Source organism: Corvus brachyrhynchos, unplaced genomic scaffold, assembly GCF_000691975.1.
Source record: "Corvus brachyrhynchos isolate BGI_N302 unplaced genomic scaffold, ASM69197v1 scaffold83, whole genome shotgun sequence".
Classification (NCBI taxonomy): Eukaryota; Metazoa; Chordata; class Aves; order Passeriformes; family Corvidae; genus Corvus; species Corvus brachyrhynchos.
The window spans coordinates 2,386,324-2,412,276 of record NW_008238464.1 but is presented as its reverse complement, the minus strand read 5'-3'; the positions used below and the strand labels follow the sequence as shown (position 1 = coordinate 2,412,276).

Here is a 25,953-nt window from a genome sequence, read left to right as displayed (position 1 = left end):
TAACCCAGCAATGCCACTCACATGCTGGGTCTGAGCTGGGTGTGTGGGAGGATTTTGGCGAGCTCCTGGATGACACTGAGGGTGTCCGACTAGCGCTGAGGATTGAGGCACCAATATCAAGTGCATTAAAGTGCTGTTCAGGATCCAAGCTGGTGCCACTGTCCTAAAACAAACCAGAAAAGAAGAATAGCTATTTCATCTGTCAAAGCTGAAACATTGGTTTGCACACCAGTTCTTTGGCAGACTTAAAATGACTTGAGCAGAACTAATCTCAGGTAGGCCAGCAGCAGACCTGGACACAGGCATCAATGCCCCATCCAAACAGCATCAAATGAATGCATTTTACAAACAACTATCACTGAGTTAGAAATAAATAGTAAGCTACTGCCATAGTAATTTTGTGCCTTCAAATGTTTTTCTGAATCTTTCTTTTGTGTTCAGCCGGATGTGACAGCAACTGTAGCCTCTGTGAGACACTCAGCCGTGCACTGAGGAGGAGCTTTGCTGTCTTTCCTCAGGAGATCACTGAGATGTAGCCAAGAGGGCTGATTGCCAGAACGTGTCCAAATGAATCTTTAAACTAGTACCTTGGCAAGGAAAAGTGGAGATATCTCACACTGCCGCTGCCCATGTTCCACTTAATTTGTGGCTGTTACTGATCTCCAGGTTTATCCTTTCATAAAATCGCCTAATTTATGTCAAAATTATTCAAGTGAGCAATGAATTCTGAAGTTGAGAGAATCCATCAACATTGGAGAAAGACAATGGTGGAGTCTTCAGTGATGTTAACATAGGAACAAGTCGTGATTACTACGTAAATTCATGAAAAAAGCTTTTCTCATTGTACCTTTAGTGCTGAGGACACAACCTCTGAGGACACTTCTTCCAAGCCCATCTCCTGTCTCCTCTCCACCCGAACATCTGCATAACTGAATGGAAATCATAATTTTATGTATCAACATGGAACTGCTATATTTCTTAAAATGTTCTTTAAGAGTGTGGAGGAACAAATAACTGTACATTTTACAGGTTAAATGAACAGATGAAAAATGACTTAAGTCAAATGCTGCTGAATAACATTTGAGAGTATTTTAATTTTCAGGTTTGGGTCTGTTCTTATCTTCTTGAAGTCAAGATGCATATTAAAGAAGTATATATAAAGTTCAAGTTCACATGCCACAACCACTTTATGACTTCACTGGAAAGCTTCTACATATCTCTTTTAAAGCAACACAGGGATTAGAAGAAGTGAATTTTAAGGGATCTGTCTATTCTCTGTTTTTGCGCAAAATGGAAAAATGCCATAGTTCATCTGCCCCTAAACCAAAAAAAAATTAAGCTTAACATAAACTAAGGTTCAGTCTGATAATTTTTCTATAATTACCGTATTTCCTTTAATTTTTTGTTATGTAAATGATGTTATATTTTTAAAAGAAAATGCTGGCAGACATGAGGATGCTCTTATCTTACTGTCCTTTATGTCCTGGCCGGTTGATATAATTTTCCATACCTTACCACCATGTGTGTGCACACAATGAACTCTGGCTTGGAGTTCCACTGGTGGTAGGTGATGTAGTAATGGGTCTGGAGCCAGATCCACTGCTGTCCTTTGGTCAGAAACCGATAGCAGCACGACTTCCCCTTGCCGAACTGCATCACTGCCAGCAGAAAATACAAACAGCTTGTAGCACAATTTCCAACATGAAAATGACATGAAATGTGAAAAAAAGTGACAAAAATATCTGCCATAGGTAGACAGGAGTATAAGCACCAATTTTGAGTAAGTGCTCCTCTCAGCCTTCTGACAGAACGAAAATCTTAATGATTAGTAGGTATCTTCTTCTGACACTTTGAATGGTCCATTCCTACACAGTACAATTAACCTTAAGTTTGGACACTAATGAATTAGTGTCTGCTACAGTTTAAACATAGATCTTACCCTGCTTTATGTGCTGATCACATACTGCTTAATTAGACACCTGGGATTATTTTCTAAGAGTGATCATCTTAAGTTCTAGAGCAGAAAAGTACAGGATAAAAAAGCTTGAAAAGATGAGTATTGTGTGCAGATGGATTTAGAATGAGGTAAGAATAGGAGATAACACCGTGCAAAGACAAAAATAATTTGAAAGAAAATTCCCAGACTGACAAGAATTCAAACTACAGTAAACCAGGATGTACTGAAAGTTTTGAAGATTCACCAACCAAATTAATCTCTTCATTTTTTCCCCAGTGATTTCAAGGGGCTCCCAAACATCCACATATTTACCCTTTCTATATTTCAAGGTCAACATATAAAAACTAATGTTGACAGGATACTTTTAAGACAGGCAGAGGTGGTAAGCTGAGATGTTACAGCCAGTTCTGTAAGCAAATATTTGAAAAGCATTGCCTTATTTACTTAGTGAAAGAGTTTTTCAATTAAATCCTAATAGACTGTATTTAAATAATCACAGCTAATCCCAAATACACAGTGCACAACATTAGGGGAAATAATCCACAAGAATTGCTTGAACTATTCCTGCATATTCTTTACTAATACAACAGGGGTCAAATCTGGCATATTTTATCCATTCAGTGAGCCTCACTGACTACTTTTGGGGATACGGAGGTTAAAACTGTATTTTTCAGAGCTTGATAGGTCTGCCCCAGATGCCAGTCAGCTGCAGTGCCCCCAGTCTGCTATTGGGCCAGTCTTAGCTCTGCCAAGATATACAGGCTGAGGCAAGAGTCAAACCTCCCCTTCCAAACAACATTTCACTGAAAAGAGGTGTCCCAGTGACCTCGCAGGAACCTGGGCCACGTGATACTTACAGTGTTCATGGCACCTTGCTAGCAGCTCGAGGTCATCTATGTGGTAATAGTCGTAGCCAGAAGTACCCAGCACTTCAAAAGGCAAGTATCCGATAATGGGCGGCGCTCTGTGGTCGGGCACAACACGAGGCCATAAAACATAGAACAAGCACTTCTGCATGTTGATGCGGAGAAGGAAACAGCCCAGATCTACTTTCACTTATCAGAGTACAGTTGTTCACCTCAGGGGACTGGATCCTGACTTTCCCCCACCTTGAGCCTGGGATACCGAGCTTAGCACAGCAATACCGGCATGCACCATCCCACCAGGACAAGACTATGACAACATCCCTTCTTCAGGGAAAATGTGATTGTGGAAAGCAGTTCAGCTTCTCAGGGACCTTTACAAAGGAACCTGCTGTGAGGGAGCCATTCCCTGGCTGCTGCTTGGTCAGGGGCTTTACAATGGCTCCGGCAGCCCTTGCACAGGGGAAAATGTGTGGGGAAGCATTTGGAAGCGATCATCTGCTGGGACTGGGGGGATAGGAGGGGAAATCATCTGTGCTGCTTTCCTCTGGGTGCCTGGAGAGCTCATCTGTGGCATGCTGAGGCACTTGCTTTGTACCTTTGCCAGCACAGATGCCTCAGGCCAGCATAGACTTTCCCTCCATAACTCAGTGGGAATTGCACACATGCAATCTATGACTGGATTTGGAAAGAAGGATTTCTGCAGCTGTATAATAATTAGATCATTTTGCCATGTGACATACTTTGGTCTGCTGATAATTTTAAAGGAAGCAGGAACAAGCTAATCACAAATTCAGCTGAAGAAACAGAGTCCTTTTGTTTTAAAAGCCCATTAAAAATAAAAGCAAAAGTAAATGTAAATGTAAAATAGTAAGCATCAACTTTTGTAGGAATTTTGGTGGCTAACCTCCTGTTCATGACATTTAGAAGTGAAATGGAACACTACTTGAGAGAATTGTACTTGTGAAATAGTAGTAGAAAAGCACCAAACACAACCAGCAAGGCTTTTCTTGTCACCAACCTGTGATCCAGGAATAAAAACTTCCACTCCAGACTGTGTCTTGATGTGAATTCCTCTAGAGGTTCTTCTACAATGCACATCTCCTGTCCAATGGAGAAAACTGACTTACTGAGAGTTGGAGCTTTACCCCTCTGCTTCATCTAGCTTTTGTTAGCTATAAATAAATGGTGCATAAGAGGAGAAAACAGAGGATTCACCCATTTTCTGGCAATTCCAGAGAGCAATCTATTGTATTTATCAATGCCAACATTTTTTTGCAGGAGGTAAGGAGAAGAACTTGTAATGCACATGTACTTAAGAGCTGAGACTGTGCCTCAGGGTGCCAAAACTTTTTTGGCTTTGAAGTAGTGCCTGGGGTGTGATGGCCGTGGGCTTTCCCAGCATCCAGCCTGTGCCTGATCCCACCAGGGCTTGCCACGTTTTGCTTCACTCCCTCTGTGTTACTAAAGATACCCACCACCCTTGCCTGGTCCTTTTGGATGTCTGCCCTCCAAGCTCTCTCAGAAAGGGGGACACTGCTTCTCCCTCAGTAGCTGCAGAGGAGTAAATGCCTTTTCATGCAGCCAGCCGTGGGACCTGTCAGGTGGGTAAAAGTGGTCAGTTTTGCCTTGCACTTCACTGCCACAGCGAACAAGCTGGCCCTTAAGACTCACAGCAGCCCTCAGTGCTCACAAGTACAATAATTAATAAGTGAGTTACGGGAGGCAGGGCTGTCTGTGAGGTGGGACTTCCTTGCCCCAGAGAGATGAGGATCAGGAGGCAGTCAGTGGTGATCACTTGCTGGGTGGAGGCGGGAAGTAGAGGGAAGGATGGCAGCATGGTGCACACCCGTGCGTGGGCTGGGGCTGGCTGCACTCTCATGACCACCTCACTGCCCACTCCAAGCTCTCCTCTGCAAAGCTCTCCTCTCCCACTGGGTGCTTTGCAGGGGCAACTGCAGCTCCATGAGCTGCCTCCAGTCAGCCTGGAGGCTCCTGGCCTGGGACTTGCCAGCATCAGCACTCTGGATTTGTGGCATCCAGGGTTCCTGTGTCCTTCATGTCCCTCCTGCAGGAGGGTCTCCATCACCACTGGCAAGGACAGCCTGCCCACTGGCCCCCAATGCTCCTGTTCCCCTGCTCCCTGATGCCACATCCCTCTGTGCTGAGGGCACAGGTGATGACACCTTCCCATCATTTCCATTGCTGCTTGTCTCTCTGCTCTCCCTCAGGCAGAAGAGACCACTGATGTTTTAAACCCTGTTGGGATCAGAGAACAAGCTGAAGTGTGCTGCCATCAAGCAATTCTTTGATACATATCAATGCTGACAAAGTTGTTTGAAGTCTCTGGCTGTGCAGAGGCAAAAGGCTTCACAAACACCTTAAATTCCTCTCTCCCCCTCTCTCCAGTTTAGGCCAAAATCCATGCTGATGCCAAGAACATACACTAAAATTCAAGGTGCAAACACTGCTGTGTGCAACCAAATTGCTAATTCAGTCTTCCTTAGCTGATCAGATAAACATTTTACCTTCATTTTACAGTAGGAAGTAAAGAGTGGGGGTTGAGTCATGCAGGTGAACTGAAGAGATGGGTGATCAGGAGTTTGTGGGAGTTAAAACCTTCTCTGGGCTGTTCAGCAGCTGCTCCCTCCCCAGCACTGGGCAGCTCATTGCCATGAGTAGCCCATTTTGTTTCCCTGTTTATTTTGAGATGTTAGCTACCCAAGGACAAGGGAATTTGTGTTTAAGGTTCTCAGAGAACCCTAACTCCATCCCTTCTGCTAATACGATTATTGTGGTTAAGATTCATGGGAAGTGTCCTCACTTACCCAGAAGGGACTCTACTTGCCTGCAGGGTAAGGAATCAGTCTAGAATGCCCTGCAAGTTCCAGAGCAGTAATGGAACCAGGCCAAGGGAGCAGTGATTTCATATTCATCACATCTCAATTACATTAAAAAATCTCTTACACGCTGGGGACAGGACACCTGATGCAGCAGTTCACATTTGTTAGTTATGGAACAGCAGTGTTAGGCACAAGCTTGGTTTGTCTATCCTTATAACCACAAGCAGCTATCTTACTTCCAGGACTTGGGAGAAGGGAAACTAGCAGTAGTCCACCAAAGATGCCGAGGAGCACAAATGAAAGTGTTGGTGGTCATCTGTATCACAAAGTCACAGAATCACAGAATTAAGTAGGTTGGAAAAGATCCTTGAGATCTTTGTACATTGTCCCATCGCAGGAACAGAAAGCAGCAATGAGGAACCAAATTTCAAGGTGACTTTGCAATTCCTAATGCAAGGAGGGTTTCCATTTCCCATGCAATGGGGGAAGGAGTGACACTGCTTCCACAGGTCCTGGCTCGCACTGATAATCCTCTTCACTGGATTTTTATGCATGAAATGTGGTATCTGTAATCTGTTCAATTAGTAAAACTAAGAACCTTCTGTGTCACCCCATCTGAAAGTGTTTTGAGAAGTTCTGAAACGCATGGGACCCAGGGTGCGCACTTACCTTTAAAAACTGAGGCGTTGCCAAACGAACAGTGGCAACAAAGCAGATTTGCTTTCCTGGGGATGTTCTGTAAGCCCTTGGGACAGCCTCATCAAAGCCATTGCAAGTGGAGTTAGGCACTAGGTAGGGAAAAAAATGGGACCTGGAGTCATGCCTCATGTAAGATTTACTCTCCCTGAATATTTTGCACACTCCAAGTGTACTAACATTATTTTTATTCAGACAAGTGCGCTAAAAGCTTTTAAAGCTGATATGCATATATTTAAATCCAAGTCAGTCATGTTAGGCAGAAAGGCATCAGAGCTTAACTTCAAGTATGAATTTTACAGGTTAATTCTGATAAAAATAAGGCGAAACCTTACTACAGAGCATAAACCAGTTTTCTGGAAAAAAACCCCACACATCCAATTGCTCTTTTTCACCACTCACAAGAAAAAAATATATGCTGCAGCACGCCTAGCACCACAACTTCCATGATGTAGTGAAAAAAAGTGTTGGCAAAGGAGATAGCTGAAGAGAGTTCGTCAAGTCATCAGTGGCAAAACACCGGGGCCCACAGCCAGCAAGGCTTCATCAAACTAGCAAGAGGATGCTTGTGATTCCTGGCTGCTGAAGAATGCCTTCCCCTTCTGCATCGAAAGAACTGTCCCCACTATACTCAAGTTATCGTTGTTTTAAAGAAGTGGAAAAGGGACCCCATGTATGGCACTGGCTTCCAGAGATGGGCGCATCCAGCGAGTCTGCAGATAGCCTGCTGTCTCCTCCAACACTGGGCGGAAGGAGAAACTGGATGTGATGTGGCTACACATTTTGTGTATATTTTTTTATCTGTGTCTTTCATGATTGCACAGCTCCAGCTGCTTTGAGAGCCTACCTGCACCTTCTGCCACAGACACGCTGCATTGCCAAAAGAATGTATTGCTGTAAAGTAGCCCACAGCCCACAGCCCTGTGTTAGAATGACATAATGCAAATTATTCCTCCAAGTTCAAGCTGTTTAGAGATGGCAGTCCCACTCCCACAGCTATGAAAGAAAACTGTGTGCCAAGCTGCAGTGGGAGCTGGGCTGGATTCTTGCCCTGCCTAGCCGAATTTCTCCCATGAGGGCAGAGAAGGTACTATCTAGCAGCCAGAGTTCACCAATATGAGCTAATTTAATGCTAATAGGGATTAATACTAATATGAAATTAATTTTCCTTACTATTAGGCCCCTATATCCATCTTTATGAAGTTTCTGACAGTTTTTCCTCTTCTGCACAGGGCAAAACATTGCTGTGAAATTGAAGAGCTTTGTATCTATGTGGGGAGTAGATAACTAGCCATTTTTATCCTGGGGTACTTCTGCACTGGGATTTTGTTCCCTAACACAAATTGCGGAGATGGAAGAAGTCTCAACTTATCACATGTGCTTTTGGAACCCAGTTCAACCTATTAAAAGCCTTAAAATACTGACACATTACTGGTAACAAGGCCAACAGGGTGTGAGACAGAAAAGGAAGTATGCTGAGTGGAATTCACACCTGTGTTAGTAAGTGGTTTAGGCCACTGTGTGCACAGTATATATTACACCAAAAAGGAAAAGAAAGGCTCTTTATCTAAGACGACAGCAGAGATGTGAACATCTGCAGAGATCAAGTCCTCTCTTGTAGTTGAGTCTGGAGGGCATGGCTGACTGGATATTGAGATAAAAAACATGGGCAAAATTCTCCTTTAACCAACAGACCACACATGCTCTGGGGACTTCCTAGGAGTATGTTTCCCATTCTGATCCTGGGGTTATGTGCATATATGTGGGCTTCTATGGGATTATTAACACAAAAGGTTGAAAAAAAGAAGAGTTAAGATCTACAGGACACATAAGTAGCCTAAGTAAAGAGTTATTGGTCCATCTCTGATATTATTGTTTAGTGCAAGTCTGTTGATTTATGTAGCCAGTCCCGTTTAAAAATTAATGGAAATGCTATAAACCCACATTATGGGCATTGTGAAAAGTTACTTCCAAGGTTGCTATGTAGTATGTTGTGACATTTGAAGCCAATGGGGCTGTTTCTCTCTGTAATAGCCAAGTTCAGTAGCAAATTCTTGCAGTCTGGGCTCTAAGACATGAAAGTAAGATAAGTACATTTAGCCTCGGAAGCACAGGTATGATAAGTTAACCTAGTTAGCAAACCATGGGCTTGCAAATGACACCAGGTGTAGAAGGAAGTGGAGATTGAGTCACACCTAAGAGAGCAGATGGTTTTTTTGTGTCAGCTGTTGGATGTAAACAACCATGAGCCTGAGACATATTCCCAAAAGACAGCAGAATACATCCCTGAATGTGGCATTTACTTAGAAGAGAGCAGAATACATCCCAAATGGAGCATTTACAAAATAGGATTCTATTTCCAACAGGTAAATGCTGTAGTAAGAGGGTAATAATTATTGTGTAGGACAGCTAGGCAGTATTTTGGGACTTCCTCACAACACATGGAAATGATGAACTTAAGCAGCAGTGAATGAATAAGCCCAAAGAGATGAGACGGAGTTGGCCTGGCTGGAAGTTATCCTGTCTTTGAACAGCTACTGTGCCATCTCATACTCAGCTGCCTTTGACAAAGTCCAGAGCATTAAAAGCCTCAATGATGCAGGCAGGTAGCCACCACATTGTAAAATACATCTCCATCTGAAAATGACAACTACAATAACTGAAAGAAAAAAAACCACTCACATTTGCTTCTGAATTATTTTGCTGCCTGACTTAGGTTGTTGGTATCTGCTCTTTCCACAGCTCTATCTGCACAGCCTGCTTTGCTCTGCTTTTGCAGCTGGTCAGTGAATTTCAACCTTTTTTGATTGATGAATTTTGAAGTGTAGTTAAAAAAAGAGATCATTACATGAATTTTTTAAGAAATACAATCCTGGTATAACCTTTTTAAACATGCCTTCTGAAAAATCATACTTTATGATTCTCCAAGTCTCTTTAAAAGAAACACATCATCTTGAGGTAGCAAAGTTCAGTAGCAAACTTTCTGAGAGCACCACAGAAAAATAGTGGAACAGAAAATATAGCACCAAACCTGAGGATATGGTGATATTAACATTTTAAAGTCAAATATAGGGCCTGGAGTGCTTTTGTCAGAAGATGCCTAATGAAAACGTTAGGTTGGCCATAGACAGGTGGGCTTGGGTAAATGAGGGCCTGTGTGTTTCACAATTAAATGATCAAGACAAAATACCTTGAGTAAGGAATCAGAAGGTCATGTGACAAAGATAAATACATAATCAGAAAGGTGAAACAGTTGTCTCATATATATCAGCTAGCTAATGCTCCTTAGCATGAACTTTAATAGTTCTTGTGGTTACCTATCACACCTGCTGCTCCTAGAGCTACCACAAAATTCTTTCGTAGAAGGATTAAATACCTGCAAATATCTCATAAGATAGAAAGATATTGATTTACCTATATGGAGAATGTTGAAAATAAATAATATATACAAGGAACCAAGCCCTTAACTATCACAGACAAAAGGATTTTTATCCTTAGGGGTAGAAATCATGCCACATGAAATGAATGAAAACATGTTTTGAAAAACCCCAGATGCCACTTCATTCAGTTAATAATAGTACAGCAGTCAGTTGCTCGGTCATCTTACTTCAACTTGGAATGTGTAAAACATAATCTTCCTAAGATAGCAAACCTCCCATGTGAAAGAAGAAATCCCTCCTTCCTATTTTGTCAGGAGATGTTAATATTTAAAGAACCAGTCTTAGTGGCTGTCAAACAAACTGAACAGTGATTTCAAAAAATACAAGCCAAACAGACCAGAATAAAATCAAAATTGTTTCATATAAATTAATTCAGGCCATAGATAAACAGAATATTTGGCAATTAATAGATATAATGAAGAAATCTAAAGTGCTGGTGGCAAGCCAGACTGATCTCAGTAGCTATGTAGATGAGTAACAGTGACAGTGTCCATACATCACCTGTCCACTTTGATCTACTCTCTCCTCTTTCCTCCTCCTGTTTCTCCCCTGGCCATCCTGTGTTGATATGAATCCCAAGTAGATTCCTTAGGACAGGAATGGTGTCTTCTCCTTGCACAGAGAGCCTAGCATGACTGCTGCATATTGTTAGCTGCAGCTTCTATGATATTGTTAATAGAAAATAATAACGTGCGGTTCTTGGTTCTGATCAAAACATTCATTTTGGATTGAGTTATTCTTGTTTCAGATGTTTCAGCATATACTTATGGAGGCTCAAGATCAATGTATCTTCTGTATAAACTGTTTATATCTTTTAAAAACAAATTCAGATTCAATATTTGTTCTGAGAGTTAAGATTTTTTTTCTCTTCAGCATAGTAATTTTCTTGATGTTTATTATTATTATAATATCTGAGAGATGTATCAGCTAACAGTAGAGTATCTGCTATTATTAGCATTCAGTAACCACATACTTCCTGAATTTCCTGTAATTGGAAACAAAAATGCACAATTTTAAATTCCACTATAATATTATATTACTTGATTAGGAAACCTTTTCACATAATGGTTATCTTCTTCTTCAAGAGAAAAGCTTCAGGCATTTTGGATGAAAGGACAGATCTATCACCTAAAAGATGCTGGTGGTCCTTTTTTATATTGGTGAAGTCTTTGAAAGTGCGGACTCTGGTTTTGTCCCTTTCAGGAGTCTTTAAGTAAGTGTGTCACTTCAGAAAGAGGATACCAGCGCCAATATTTGGATATATAATTATGAGAGATCTTTGTCTGTTTGCAAACGTACAAACAATTTTCACAGGAGGGATAAATCCAGTCCCCCTTATCATTTCTTATCAGAGTGAGCTATTAAGCGGCTTTGTAAAATAATTTATTCTCACTCAATTTGACATTTTATATCAGGAGCTGAGCATTTCCTTGGACTTTTGGGGAGGGTTACCTTTATTACTTGCCTTTCCCCTCAGCCCTCAGGCAAGACAGGATGTGAGCCACTGCGTTATTCATTGGTGATGCTGATATGACTCTCTCTCTTATCAAGCACTACTGGGCAATAGGTACAGTGATGCACTTGGCTCCCTCAGATGTTTGCAGACATTCATGTCTCTCGTTAAAATCTGGGCTACAGACCCAGAACCTGAAATATATAAAAATACTGGACAGAGTTCCTATTTGCAAAAAAGCCCAAAAACAACCCTGATGATCTGACAGCAAGTAGGCATCTCTCGCAGAAACAGAAAGAAACTCTACCTTCCTTGTCTGAGTGGCCCATGGGCCACCTCCTCTCCTCTCACAGGATTACTGAATCTTCAGGTTACAGTCCTGCTTTTCTCATTGAAGCTTAATTAATGCTGATTATATAATCCTCCCAAATGGAAAATCAAATCTCTTGTATATGATTTAGCACAGCCAGTGACTCATGCAGGCGCTCTGCGCAGCTTGCATTGCTGTTTCGCTGGTCGGCTGCTCTCGCTTGGGCACAGCCAATGCAATGGGGATTCACTCGTGCAGGCAGCTCGTGTCACGTCCCTGGTGTAGATACAACTGCAGAAATGTTCTGCAGCAGGGGTTGCAGAGTACTGACTCCCCAGGACCAGTCTAAGTGTGCATGCTGTTGTTAACCCTGGCACTGGGCTGTGCAGCTCCTCTAGCCTGCAGCTATACCTGAGCCCAGGAGCTCCAGGGACAGTGATCTCCTGAAAGACTGAATACATGCTGTGAACTACGAGAGCTTTCCTGAGCAATTTCTGGGCCCTGTACATGCATGTCCTTTCCTCTTCTGAGATCAGTGAAGATGCCTGTGATTGCTCCTCTGCAGGAGTAGCATGGGTTCAATGTAGATTGTGTGTGATCTAGCTTCCTGACGGCAATTCTGGTGATAAGTCCCCTTGGCAGATATCAGGTGTTTGTTCTACTTTAGCATCAAAAAAATTATCTTTGGCATCTCAGTACAACACCATTTAAAGCCCCAGAGCTCCCATTAAAGTTAGGGAGAGCAGCTAAGCCCCTAACTGGCTTTCTAAGCCACAGTCCTTCAAATTAATCCATTCAAACCCATCCCTGTATGATGTTCTCAGCCATAAGTCACAATGCGGTCAATGGAGAAGGTACGAAGGAGGAGGGAGGGGGGCAAGGTGACTGCGAATCCACGTGCATGACCCCCTTGCCCCAAGCACCACCACTGTATGAGCAATGAACAATAATAAAATAAGCCTAAGAAGATGATAATTCAAAGGAGGTTATATTAAAGGTTATGTGGAAGTAGAATAAAGATAGTGACATCTCTGTTAAAGGGGGTGAAGGAGGACCTACCAGTTCTTAAAAACATTAGCAAAGGTTAAATGAGAAGGAATGGTGACAGATTTACTAGGGCTGTTGCTGTTATGACCCTACATAAACAACAATGGAATAGCTAAGTATCCTGATAGGATACAGCCTGCCCAGGGATAAAAGAACTTCCCTGGCCACAGAGGCTCTGGCATCGCTCTGGCAGGAACACGCAGGCAGAGTGGGCTCAGAGTATGCTCAGCAAACCATTGGAAACAAAGGTAGGAGTTGGCATTGGGTAGCTAAAAAGGAACGGCAAGATTTGTATTTAAAGAACATCCTGTATCAGTCTCCCATGTGTAAAAACATGCTCGCACTTCCACTGCTGTGAAAAGCTACAGGGAAAAACATTCTTCAATACATTCATAAGGAATGTCTCCTGCTAATTAAGCCTAATTTGCAATTTCTGTCTTTCTCCCCCAGCTAACTCTTTTCTTATCTTTAGCTTAGAATCTTTCCTTCACAAACACCTCCAAAAAGCAGGATTTGGGCCAGCTGATCCTATGCATATAGGACAAATGCTCCTCTGAGTGATACGTGTCTCTCCCACTGCCCTTCCCACCACTTTCTTTCTTGCCCACTTGGCCTCACACCTGGAAGACAGGTGACTGGAGAAGGGGTATTTATTTAACAGGAGGAAAAGGGGGTAATTACTATCAGGTCCAACAGGTGACAGCCCTGAGGTGCATGGGCTGGGGGGATGGTGCCTGATAACTGTGGGCCAAGCAGAGGCAAGAACCCAGCCCACTACCACACCCACCAGATGCTCAAAGTTGTCTGTGCCACAAGTCCCTGTGCCAAAGCACCCCAGCCCTTGGGTGGCTTGCCCAAAGGGTGGCTGCGTTCATATGGTGCTCACTTGAGCTGGTTCTCCCATGCGTTGCTCAGGGTGCAGCTGGCTGGTGCAAGGACCCTGGTTGATCCAACAACAGCCTCTCCGGAGTTCTGTGCCCTCCTCTGGCTGCTCACTCTGTGAGCCAAGGGTATCAGCCCCAAGCAAAGAGTTTGCTGCTGCTACTTGTGAGTCTGGTGTGCTTCCTTCCACCTTTGCTGGGAGGCAGCCATGGGGGTGACTCCCAGCCAAAGGGGAGCAGTTCTGGACAAACCCAGGTGAAGCATTTCCATCAGGCTCTGCACTGAACTGGCGAACCTGAAGTCACATGGCAAGGGGGCCAGGAGGCACGATCTCACAAAGCCAGGCTAAGACTGTCCCCTCCCTGTCTCAGAGGGTCAGACTGCAGCAGAGATGAGAAGAAAGTGGAAGAGACAAAATAAAGTGGAAGATTTAGAAAAAAGTGGCACAAAGGGGAAAAAAATGTGAAGCAGAAAGCACATGACTTGTTTGAAAGCTATTAAGATGGGATCTCTGGAAAATGACTTGGTGTCTTCTGAAATCAATATGTTCCCATTTAGTTTCTGTGCATTAAGCTAGGGAAGATATCTGTAATGTAAGTTTTATCATTCTTCTGAGAAATAGCCACTAATAAAATTGCTGGGATGTGACATTCTAATGGGTAAGGGGGCAATATTAAGGTTGTGCCAAAATAAAGGGCTGAAAATCCTTGAAGAAAATGGATCAGAAATTCCCCTGGTAGAAATGTATCCTTATGAGTCAGCACCTGAAATCCGGTTTCTGCTCTAGAAAACAGAACAGCTTGGTGTGCGCGTCTGTCAGGCAGGCGCATTTCACTTCATTCAAACTAGAAAGCATACAGGCAGCTACATTTTTTTATACAAATAGAGCCTCAAATCAGATGGCACCAAACAAGGAATACATATCTCCATCCTGCACGTAGGTTTCTATTCTAGTCATGTGGAGCAAAAGCAGAAAGTTAAATGGGGACAGGGACTTTTTTTCACAGTGTGGCGTGCAGTTTTTGGAAAGCACGGTGGGGAATTTTTTTGCAGAGGATGACCTATTTGGCACAATACCAGCAACTTTGGAAATGCCACTCTGGAGTTCAGTCAGGCAAGTAACTAAAGCAAACTTGGGCAGGCAGGAGAAGGAAAGTAATAAAAGAGTATGTCATTTCTGACACTAATGGCCGTGCAGCAATCTGTTTGTTAGAGAACGGGTGAGGTGGAAATCTGCTCTTCATCCCTTGAAAGATGCTTTTCCTGGACTGACTGTGGTGCATTAGTGACTATGCTGACTGCATTTCTTCCCTTTTTTTGGAGAGTATTGGATTCTGCAGCGCTGGTGAGGAATGCAAAATGGCAGCTGGAGAGGGAGGTGGGTGGCAGTGTCCTCAGCCGTTCTGATGCCACGTGGCATGGCTGCCTTTCCCCAAGATTTTGCAGAGAAGGTGAGAAGGCAAATTTGGCAGGTTATCAGTTCTGGCACAGACTTTGTGTTTAATGTAAACCAGCAGATAAAGTAGCAAGATTATAATTTTGCTGATAAGTGGGGTCTTAGCACACAGTATTAGTGAGCACAAATAAAACCCTCTGCTAAAGCCATCATTATTTGCAAACTTACCCAGAGTCCAGGATCACTGCAAGTGAAGGGCAGTAATAAAAGCAACTAACACAATTTCACTCATCACATGTATTCATCCAGCTATTGCAACTCAGCCACGAGATGTGTGTGAAGCAAAATTTATCCCGTAATGTTAAAAATAGTTCTGTCAGTTAAAAGCCTGTCTTGTTGAATGGAGCAATATTTATATTTTATTTTACACAGCTAAAGTAACATTTATACAACAATTAAAGCTTACCATTGCTGTAAGACCGAAAATTTCCTACAAATTTTATGTATTCATATGTTGGAAATTCCTTTGGGTTCAAACTTCCTCTCAGAAGATGACAATAAAACTCTAGTTCATTGTCAGCTGGATTGTTAAAAGAAGAAGAAGAAGAAATAAATATACTATTTAAGCTAAACACAACCAATGGTGTCTTCCAACCCCAATCTTGCAACTGGCAGCACAAGAGCAGCTTGTTACCACTCAGGAGTCCTCAACACTGATGTGCTATACATTGCAGGATCAGAGCCTCAGCAAGGGAGCGCCTTGCAGGGATGCAGATTGCTCAGCGCTGTGCACAGGCCTGCCTGCAGCTCAGGGACAGCCTCGGAGAATGACTCGCCCTTCTCTGACACCACCTCATCACAGGAGTTACACAGCCACAGCCTCGGCGTAGCAACAGAGAGAACTGGGTCCTTCACTTACTGCTTTTTTCTGTTTAGGCTTCTCACAAGTCACAGCTGTTCTACATCTTGTGTTGGAAAACTATGCTTAATTACCTCAAAATATCTATTAAATTAACTTTGGCGTATTAGCTATCAGCTGCAGGTTTTGTATGATACAGTAGATTGAGCAGCTGGACATCTTACAGTATTGCGTGTTTTCTGGTTTTCTACAGCTTACCTCCTAGACTGAGTAAGGCCAACGAAGTAAAAACATTTCTAAGAAAAACAAAATTCAATTTGAAAAAGAATTACAATGGTTTTAGAGGTATTTTTCAACTATAAGGTAAACCAAAGGTATGCCACATTAGCTTATCTCTGAACAACATCTTACTTGAACAGGCTGAAATATCAATTAAGATGTGATTTGTCTCAGGTGAACTCTCAGTTTCCATCGGCTAACCTTTTTCCTTAGGTGTCTCAAATGATATGATATTTAATAATTAACATAACTGCAAGTAGTCTTAGCCTGGTAAAATAAAGGCAAAGAGTTTCATTTAAAAATAGAACCAAAGGTGGCAAGATATTTTTGAAAGGCTATGAACCTAATTTTTTTATTGCACATGACATAAAAAACTCTTTCTGTGAGAAAATTTTTTATCCTCCTCATTTACTAGAGAAGATAAAATGAAACTTACTTTTTAGGTAATCCGATGAGGCAGAATCTGTCATAAGCATACAAGAAGATAACATCTTATAAATTTCTGAGTGTTCTTGTTCTGGGAGGAAGTTTAACAGATTCTGATCCAACACATCACACTGCAAAGAGAATTAACTTTTGAGACAAACAGAAATATCACAACAAGCAACGCTTGCAGAGATGTGCAACAGGGTTGATACAAAGCCTGTGGCATTTGACAGGAGTTTCCTCACAGGTTTCCAGGGACTCCTGACAAAGTCTAAAACAGGGGGGAAGCTGTTGGACAAACTGAGTAGCCATTTACCTGTGGGCTGGTCATCAGATTAAGTCTCAGCACTCAGCAAGACTTAATATTTCTCAGAGACCATCAGATGCAGCAGGTATGTCCACACGATTAAATGATGAGATCTGAGAGTGGGCTGGAAAATGGGTGTCTGGCTCCCCATACTGCTGCAAAGCTCTGTGCACCGGCCTGCTGTGGATCACTGGAATTTGTTCTCTCCCTGACAGAGCCTGACTTGCAGGAGCAGTGAGGCTGAGAGTCACCCTGAGCCAGCCAGGTCAGTCCCAAATCCAGTCCCTTCCTGGGGAGATCTCCTCAGGTCCTGGGAAGTGCCCTTGGGGTGGCAGGCTTTGTTCCCCACTCCCTGCCTCCTGGCAGATGGGAGCAGGGAGAAAGGAGGGAGAAACTTCCAAGTCTGGACAAGCCTTTACAGCAGTTAGTCCCCAGGGAGGGGAACTTTACAGTACCACCAACACAAGCCCTCCCTCTGGCCAGCCATGAGCTGAATGTCCATGTGCCTCCAGCCCTATGATCAGCTGGCATGAACCTGAAATCCATCCAAAATCTACGAACTGAGATTTGGGAATGGAAAGAGGAGATGAATTTGTGCAAAAGGCCATGGGTGGCCCAGGCAGAAGACAAAGAGTCTGTCACGGGCTGCCAAGAGGAAGGTCTCCCTATGCTCAGCGTGGTGACTAACCCTACACTAGCAGAGTGTATCTGAAAGGAAGCCTGAGGTAAAGTGACTCTCCAATGGCATCGACTTACATCCGTCCCACTTGAGACTACCTCAGGCTGAGCTGGCACACTGACACAGCTTTGTGTGTCCTCAGAGCAGCTGCTATCAGACTGTACAGTCATGTTGAAAACATGTAAGCTCTGTATGAGACTGGCAAGTCATTAACCATCATTTATTTATGTAAGATTGTGCTTTGGTTTCCATCTGCTTTCTATCCATGCTGGCTTTTCTGTGTGGAATTCCCGTTCAGAGTGAAAGTTGTAGAGTAGACTTTAAAAATCAGAGTGCTATGCTTTATGCAGACACCTTGATGAGAATATATCACTTTAGATGCTTCAGTTATAAGTATTATATATGCTCATTACTTGAATATTCCTGTTGTGAAGAACACTTGAAAATAATTTTTGTGACTTTAGTTTATATCTTATTAATACGAATCCTACTGATATATATGCATATGAAGAAAGAGCCTTTGACAGGAAACTACAGTGATGAGTTCTGTTCAAGGCTTAGGTGCAATCTCAGAAATGAATTTTTTCCTTCTCATTCCCTTTCTACTTGTAAGCAATAATGATACCACCAGGTTAATTAATCTCCCATCTACTCTGCAGTAACTGCAGGAAGACTAGATGTGAGCCATCACCATTCCTCTAACTGAAACCATTTGTCTCCATACTGAGACCAAGCTCCAATTCCAAACCTCTGATTAGTTCTGCACTGCTGTTTCTGTTTGAGGTGATAGCTGCAGAGGCCTGTGACTACACCTGTGGTTGGAGTTGCAAGAGACCACACACCCCCTCAGAGCAACCTCTCACCCTGAGCACCAGGTATTCGTTGATTTGCAAGTCCTGGTATTCACAGTTTTTGCTGCCATCATGTACCATATCCACAATTTAATATTTGGGTTGCATCTTTGCTCTTAGGAAGTACCAACTTTTTTTAAATGAGTTTGAAAAAAATGCTAAGGTTTCTACTTCTTACTGTGTTTCACAACTCTTGCCTCTTGCAGAGGTTTGGCACACCTGCAAAATAGTGCACAGAACAGAATTTCTGGATCTTGTACAACAATGCTCTTGAATCAATATGTCAATCCAGAATACATTGCTAAGTCAAATAGAGAGATGGAAGCAAATATTTCATGGTCTCACTGGAACTGTAGAAAATGCCAAGCAAGCTATTCAGAGCTAATTCTGCACCAGACCCAAAGAGCAGACATCTGGTGTCATGGTAAAAAGGTGAGTGGTGAGACTCTGTGCCACTGGCTGAGACAGCCACAGAGCATTGCTGAATGCGACAGGCACAGCAGATAAAAGATAAACTACAGTGACTGTGGGTAGACTTGTTAGATGAACTAGGTTAATGTAGAGCTTTGCTGCTAAGCCTGGAATCTACTCTGCATCTTCAAATCTACGGATCCTGCTAAGAGAAACTTCGGAGTATTTGCTCCTGAAAGCTAAGGCAGACAAAGAACACCTTTGTCTACATGGATGCTGGTCTGTTGCAAATACAATACATCAAGTTCTGCAATAATGGGATGCATAGTTAAAATATTTGTGCGGTTTCAACGAAACAGCTGTACTTCAAAATGGAACTCCTTCCTCATGATTTCATTGCTTTTACTGGGGGTTGGGGGATAGTGGTTAGGAGGAAAAACTCCTGCTGTAGGGAGAAAAAGAAGAGGAACTAAGCAAACATGGTCACTAGGAAAGGGATGGTGGAGGGCTGCAAATGGGACAGGTTTCTTTCCCATCAACACAAAAAATAAAGATGGCTATGCACTTGTGTACTGCTATTTGGCCCCTGTATCAACCTGTAAGTCCTGCACTGATTCCCACTGTTACCCTGTAACAGCAACACAACATGCATAACTTTTGTACACTGTAAGGTGCTATGTCCTGGATTTTTCCACTCTGACGTTTACCTTAAGCACCCAACACAGCAGAGTAACTCCTTGAGTTTTACTGGGTAGCCCCTGAGGAGACAGACCTTCCCCTGGGAGAATCTCAACCCTGTCAGGGAGCTTCTGGCAAAGCAGGCCAGAAGGGACAGGAAGGACCCTTCTCAAGACACTACATATTCTTGGAGTCATAGCGTACCATCTGACTGGCAAATGCTAAGAGTTGTGATCAGATTTCCATGAGTTCACTTCAGCTGGAGTCAACCTTACCATGTGAGCTAGAGCTCTCCACCTCAACTGACCCTAGCAGTAGCTTCCAGATCTTGTTAAAAAAAAAATTTTAGAATTACAACAAGGGAAGTTTGTGTTTGAAAATACTCCATGGAAGTAAGGAAAGCTGTATTAAAGAGAACTGGATATATTTATTCTCAGTATTGGAGACTTCTATGATTTTAATGAGAGAAAATATATCAGTTTTCTTAACAGGGGCCCTCAGAGAGCCCTGCTCTGCATTCTGCCCAGTTTTGCTTTCCTTTCATTGCTCAAGGCAGATTTGCAGAGTATTTTTTTCCCTGTTGTCACAGAGGGAAAAGAATTGGTGTTTTGTCCCTCAAACAGTGACTGAATTCAGCTTACAAATAGATCCTCAAGGTAAACTAAATAAGCCACATAGATTTTTCAGATAGCACTCTGATCAGTTTTAAAACTTAAAAAAACCCATATGGAAAGGGCAACAGAGGACTAAAATACCCAGTGTGCACCTAGATGCACCCTCAGCTGGGCCCCTGCCCACAGCCATAGCGATTTGCCGACCTGGGGCAGGCAGAGTCCTCTATTGCTTGTTCAGTTGTGGCCTCTGGGATGCTCCTTCTGCATATGTGGGCTGGTGGGGCAGTTGTTAACCATTACCACCCCAACAGCTCCAGGAAGGTCTTCTCCACCTCCAGCCCAGTCAGGCTGGTCCCTGACTTGGACTGCCACATGCTGCTTCTATACAAAGTAATGTCCAGCCTTATTTTGGGCTGGATGCCATGTAAGATTATCACACAAGGCATGTCTTTGGGAGACAAAAACAGTTTAGTTTCTGATGGTCCAACTCAGGAATTATGAACCTGAATCTATCCATGTTCAGTAGGGCTTCAGATTTTAGGCACAGGGTCTGAAATGTGTCTTCCTGAGGAGGAATACTTTCCTGAAGCAAATCTACCATCTCCACTCAGAATCAGGATTTGGAAGGGATACCAATGAAACCTCCAAATAATGAAAGACAAGGAAATTTCATGGAAAACAGTAAGTGTATGAAAACCCCACAGCCTGTGTGCAGGACAGAGCTCTCCCCACCCTTGAAGTGAAGGCCCATGCCAAAAAATAGTCAAGTACTAGTCTTCTTAACTGTTGAGGATGAAAGAAAATTGAAATAGATAGACTCATTCAATCTGTTGTTGCATAGCAATATTTTTGCATTTACCAGGAGCTGCTGCCTTTTCATCAAGTTCCTTTTGTCTCAGAAGAAAATAATTTTTGTTCATATTCCAGCAAGGTAGTGGTGTGAAATACATTTGTCTGGGTGGAAAACATAACACATATTTGGTGAAAAACTAAATCAGAGTAAAAGAATTGTAATTTTCTTAAGAACATGGCAGGGGGTAGTACAATAATGATTTGGCAGCTAATTTTTTCTCCTGGGCATGTATTTATTTGAGACCAGGATACTAAAAATGAGCATGAGGATTAATCCGTAATTATTGTGCCATTTCTCCTAGAGCAGCCTTAGCAACAGGACCAGGGTTTGGAGCAGTCCCTCTCCCCTGCTCCTCCAGCCCAAGCCAACGCACATGGGAGTGTCTCCCACAGCAGCACACAGATAAAGAAGCTGAATGTGCCAGACTGAGCATCAGCTGGGCCGGTGTAGGGATGCACCCAGCCTGGGCTCCAGCAGCGCCTCCTGGTGCGCTCCCCTTGGGAAAGCACAGCTGAGCTGCAGAGAGAGCTCGTCAGAGGCCTCTGGCTAACTCCAAATTCAGTGGGGTTTTTGTCCTTTACCTCTGCGGGAGCAGAATAAGGCCCTTAACGAGCTCCTCACTGGGCTGCCAGCATCACTGGTGCTATTCTCTGCTAGCTTAGAAATCAGAGATGGAAAAGATCAGCCGGGTCACCCTGTCCCTCCCCTGGCCAGACTATTCCTGCAGAGCTTTTTCCATTCAAGAAGTGCCTCATAGCAACAAAAACCTGAAGGGTATGAATCAAACAGAGAGAATGCAGAGCTGAGCAACAGCAGCAGCCAGCATAATGCAGGGACAAACTCCTTCACTACATTTTCAGGAAAACACCACCCCCAGCACCCTTTTACATCTGTTTCTAAAAATGCAGTGCCCAATTCTACCATGTGTGGTGGAAAAGCCAATGCCAGAATTACTCACCGGTAAATGCCCTAGAAGAGGTGTGATGCTGTCAGACACATAGATGATGCTTCCACCTGTTGTTACTGCTATAATGAAGCCATCCAATGCCTAAGGAAAACAGACAAGTCGAGAGTGCTTTAATAGGAATGAGTGGTGTAAACAGGACATCTCATCATGTGTTGATCAAAACAGACTTTGGCACCATATTGTTATCGAGTTACAGGAATGTTATCTCAAGTTGCAGAACAGTAATTCTCTGATTTTACAGTCTGATTTAACTTTTACAAGACTCTTTGTAGTCTAGTAAAACCTACTATTGAAGCAACAAAGGGCTCACAGGAACATTTCATGTCTCAGTTTTTAAATTAATCACACATTTTAATAATGCAAAATAACTAAGACTGGATCCCTTGGAAGTTATTAAAATGAACATTTGAGCTCTGTGTAAATATCAAAGCACGATGAAAGGATGCAGTCCTATCTCAAAATGGTACTTCTCCACAAACCCCATAAATCTCAGTTTGTATTAATGTAACATTGTATATTACTGGGCTTTCATGTAAGTAAAAGCAATGCAAATGATCAAATAATCCTTAGCCTAAGTTTTAATTGAGTGATTTATTTTAAAGGGCATGGTATTAGATTACTCATTCCAAGAGAAATTCATTCTGCAGAGTTTCTTCCTCACTTTGGTCCCATCTTGTGGTAAGCCCCTTCACTCCTAAGGACTGAAGGGAAATGTCAGCATTATCCCCACCCTCTGCACAGGAGCAATTTCACCTATAAAATGACTCTCTTCTTTAGTCTGAGCTGCCAAGTTTTGAGCTAAGTTTTGTTCAAAATTAAACCTAGGTAGATTTTGAGATCTAAGGCAAGACTAACTTAATTTTTTGGGGCATTCTCCTCAGAGTGAACTAAAGTTACATGATCTTTAGATCACTCTAAGGAGAACACTCCAAAAAATTAAGGCACAACAGTAGGTGCTCAGACAATATATTAAAACCTTCCTATTGTCATTAGGGAGTCACCAGTGAGGCCCCCAAGCCTTCAAGTGGAGCAAGTCTGGGTCCTTCCTGTCAGTTCCCTGTTGTTCTGGAGTCAGCATTGCCAGCAGTATTTGAGCAGCAAAGGCACTGCAAGCACGGCTGAATCAGAGCAGGGTTTGACTATACTCCAGTGGCCACACCTGCACAGGAGACAGGTGTACTGCAAACAGCCTGATCAGAGTGCCACAGTGTTACAGAACCATACTGCAAATCCAGGCCTGCCTCCAAGCCAGACTTGCAGCTGATCTCGTAAGCCACAGCACATCCTTCCCCACCACTGACTTCAATAAGGGAAAGAATTCTGAGAACACTGGGAAATGCTAATTGTTTAAAAAAAAAAAAAAAAAAGGAAAAGACAAAGCCTTGAATAAAGACACAAACATATGTTCCTTTTTCCAGAGAATGCTGAGCACCCACAACTATTTAAGTCAATGGGAATCTGCTAGTGCTTCAGTCCTTTGAAAAGCAAGTCAATAACTTATACTCCAGTAGAAGAGTGTGTGCTTAGCATCTCTGAAAACCCTCCAGCTGCTATAGTTAGTTTGATTTTGTTAATCTAGGTGCAGAGAATATGTTTTTCTTTAGTGCAGTACATTCAAGCTGTTCTCTAAAAAAGCATGATAGCTGTTAACCCATAGAAGAGAGCAGTGGTTTTACAAGGCAGTTGGATCGTGCACGTTACTATGGTGAAGGTTGTTAGTTTTCAAAAAATCAGGTCTTTATTTCATATCCAATGCAAATTATACACAGTGATTCATATCAGAATTTTGTGGTAAAATCAAGTTAATGTGTGCATACATAATTCTATTTTTATTTACTTGCGACTGGACATTCCAACATTAAGAGAGCATTTTCCTCTTCAAAGGTTTTACTATTGCATCAGTCCTAGATGGACAAACGGAGCCTAATGCTCACTATAATTTGGTGACAGCCTTTTCAATGGGGTAAGAAAAGGCCATTTTCAAGAAAGCTGATATATTACTGCAGCCAATTATGCCTTGAGTCTTTTGAATTAGTGCTTGGAAAAAACCCTTCTCATCTTTTAATAACAGGATGGGAAAAACTTCAAGCAGTCTTGTCCAAATGCTAATAAAAGAAGATTAGTAGAAAGGCAAAATAGCAGGGAATGATGAACATCTGGCACAACAGGACATCCCAATACCCAATGTTATCTTGAAGGGCATGGAAAATCACAGTAGCAAGATGGTGATTTATAAGCTGGGAAACCAAAAGCGATTGTTTTAATCTAAAATTTGTGTAGCATACAAGCAGAATCAACAAAGGCCCAGCCTGTCAAAACAGCCAATTTATTGCAGTCTGAGGGACATATTTCAGTGCAGACTGAAGGAGTTATGTGGGTTAAGTTCCTGCGCACTGAGATGGAAATGGGCGGTTGTCAGAGCAATGGGAGCAAAGTGTTTCATAAAATTAGTCCAGGGGAGCCTCATCACAACAAATTGCAATGGCCAAGGGACTGCCAGCCCCTGGGAGCCAGAAACACGCCCTGGCTTTATGCCACTTCTTGGTGGGTGAAATTGTTCCCCAACATCCTTCCCTGACCACCACCAGAGCCTGGATCATGTGCCATGTTCACATGATTTGTGAGAGAATAAGCTTGTTCTCAAAGGACACTGTGGGGCCATGCAACATCCATGTGTTTAGTACAGGAGAAGACCCTTGCTAAAGGCAGTTCGAGCTATTACTGAGAGAAAAAATGCATTCTAGCAACTCATTTGCTTTTCATTTTGAACCTACATAAACACCATTGAGTCGCCTCCCTTCAGATCCCAGTTAGCATTAAAAAACCTATGCTATAATTTAAAAACTATGATTGCAAAATGCAAGAATAAAAAGTGTTTGATAAGGGCCTTGCAAATCAGAGTGGAAGTACTAACTGTATCAAGCCAAGAGGAGCTGTCAGGCTTTATCTGCTTGTACAGCACCTAGCACTAGAGGGACACGACACCATCACGTTTCAGGTGCTAGTTTTCATAAATATTAGATGATAATAATGCCTTCCAAGAACAGGAGAAAAATGGCCATGTGCCCTTTACCTCACCTCTGTTTGTAAAAATAAAATATAACTTGTGATTTGAATCTTTGCCCTGAACTGCTCTTGTTGGGAGTCGCTGCACAGCCTTGGAGGCTGGGGCAGCACAGCGCAATGGTACCGCTGAGAGGGAAGAGCAACAAGTGGGGACTTTAATCCCTTGTCCCAGTGACAGCTCTGCTTGATGGTCAAATACAGCAGTTCCCAAAACTTTCTTTTTTGGAACTGCAGATGACAGTTTATTCTAAATGCATGGGCGTTTCCATGAGTGCTAGACAAAATTAGGAAAGGTGTATATATATATGCATGTTTACCTCCAACATCAGCTGGGTGAATTCTTCATTGCTGAGAAATGAACTGCTGAATTTCAGAAATCTCTGTCTGTGCTGAGACTTCTAGACAAATGAAACATTTACATCTGTAAAATTCAAATTAACTTCCATCTGCAATACTACATATGAGTTGCTATGAAAAGAGAGAAATAACCTTTGTATTCAAAAATTGCAGTTTTCAAGCCTGAAATGTTTTCCTCATTTTTTACTCAAGTCAACTTGTACTGACTTCAGTGGGAGCCTGTATTCACAAGGCCACTGGCCTCAAGCAGCATTACTGGGGTATTGATCAAAACATAAAGCTACTTTGCATGAAATTAAAATCAGGGCAAGGATTAGCACATGTCAAATTGCTATTTGCAATCTACAGCTTCAATAAGGATGCTAGAGAGGGTTCAGCTTATAGCTTCTGTGCCAAACAGGGAACAGCAAGAAAGCTCCTTCAGAGGAGCCCCTAAGGGCTGTGACCCCAAACTGCAGAGCTATTGCTCTGTTTTCCAAAAGGAGAGAGAATCACGAGCATTTGCAGCAGCTTTACACTGGTGCTACTGCCACCAGTCTCTCCCATGCCTACCTTCAGCCACGTGGTGTAGGGCAGCCCAGGAGTGTTGCAGTGGGGATCCTGCAACACGCATATATCAAACCAGGAGTCCCGTGGAAAGGAAATATATATGGACAGACAGATTCTTGCTAGCTGTTTCAGAGAGATGTTTATTTCTCCAGCCGCATGGCCGGAGCTCT

General features: G+C 42.7%; 1 protein-coding gene across 1 annotated transcript in view; it reads right to left on the bottom strand.

Moving 5' to 3' along the window:
• NPAS2 (neuronal PAS domain protein 2) overlaps nucleotides 1-25,953 on the bottom strand; it is a 56,298-nt gene that overhangs the window by 20,751 nt on the left and 9,594 nt on the right. Inside the window, 11 exon segments of the mRNA XM_017737158.1 lie at nucleotides 22-163; nucleotides 848-929; nucleotides 1,511-1,658; nucleotides 2,815-2,921; nucleotides 3,842-3,924; nucleotides 6,333-6,451; nucleotides 15,354-15,467; nucleotides 16,462-16,582; nucleotides 21,803-21,892; nucleotides 25,195-25,237; nucleotides 25,239-25,275. Of these exon segments, the coding sequence (XP_017592647.1) occupies nucleotides 22-163; nucleotides 848-929; nucleotides 1,511-1,658; nucleotides 2,815-2,921; nucleotides 3,842-3,924; nucleotides 6,333-6,451; nucleotides 15,354-15,467; nucleotides 16,462-16,582; nucleotides 21,803-21,892; nucleotides 25,195-25,237; nucleotides 25,239-25,275 (1,086 nt within the window).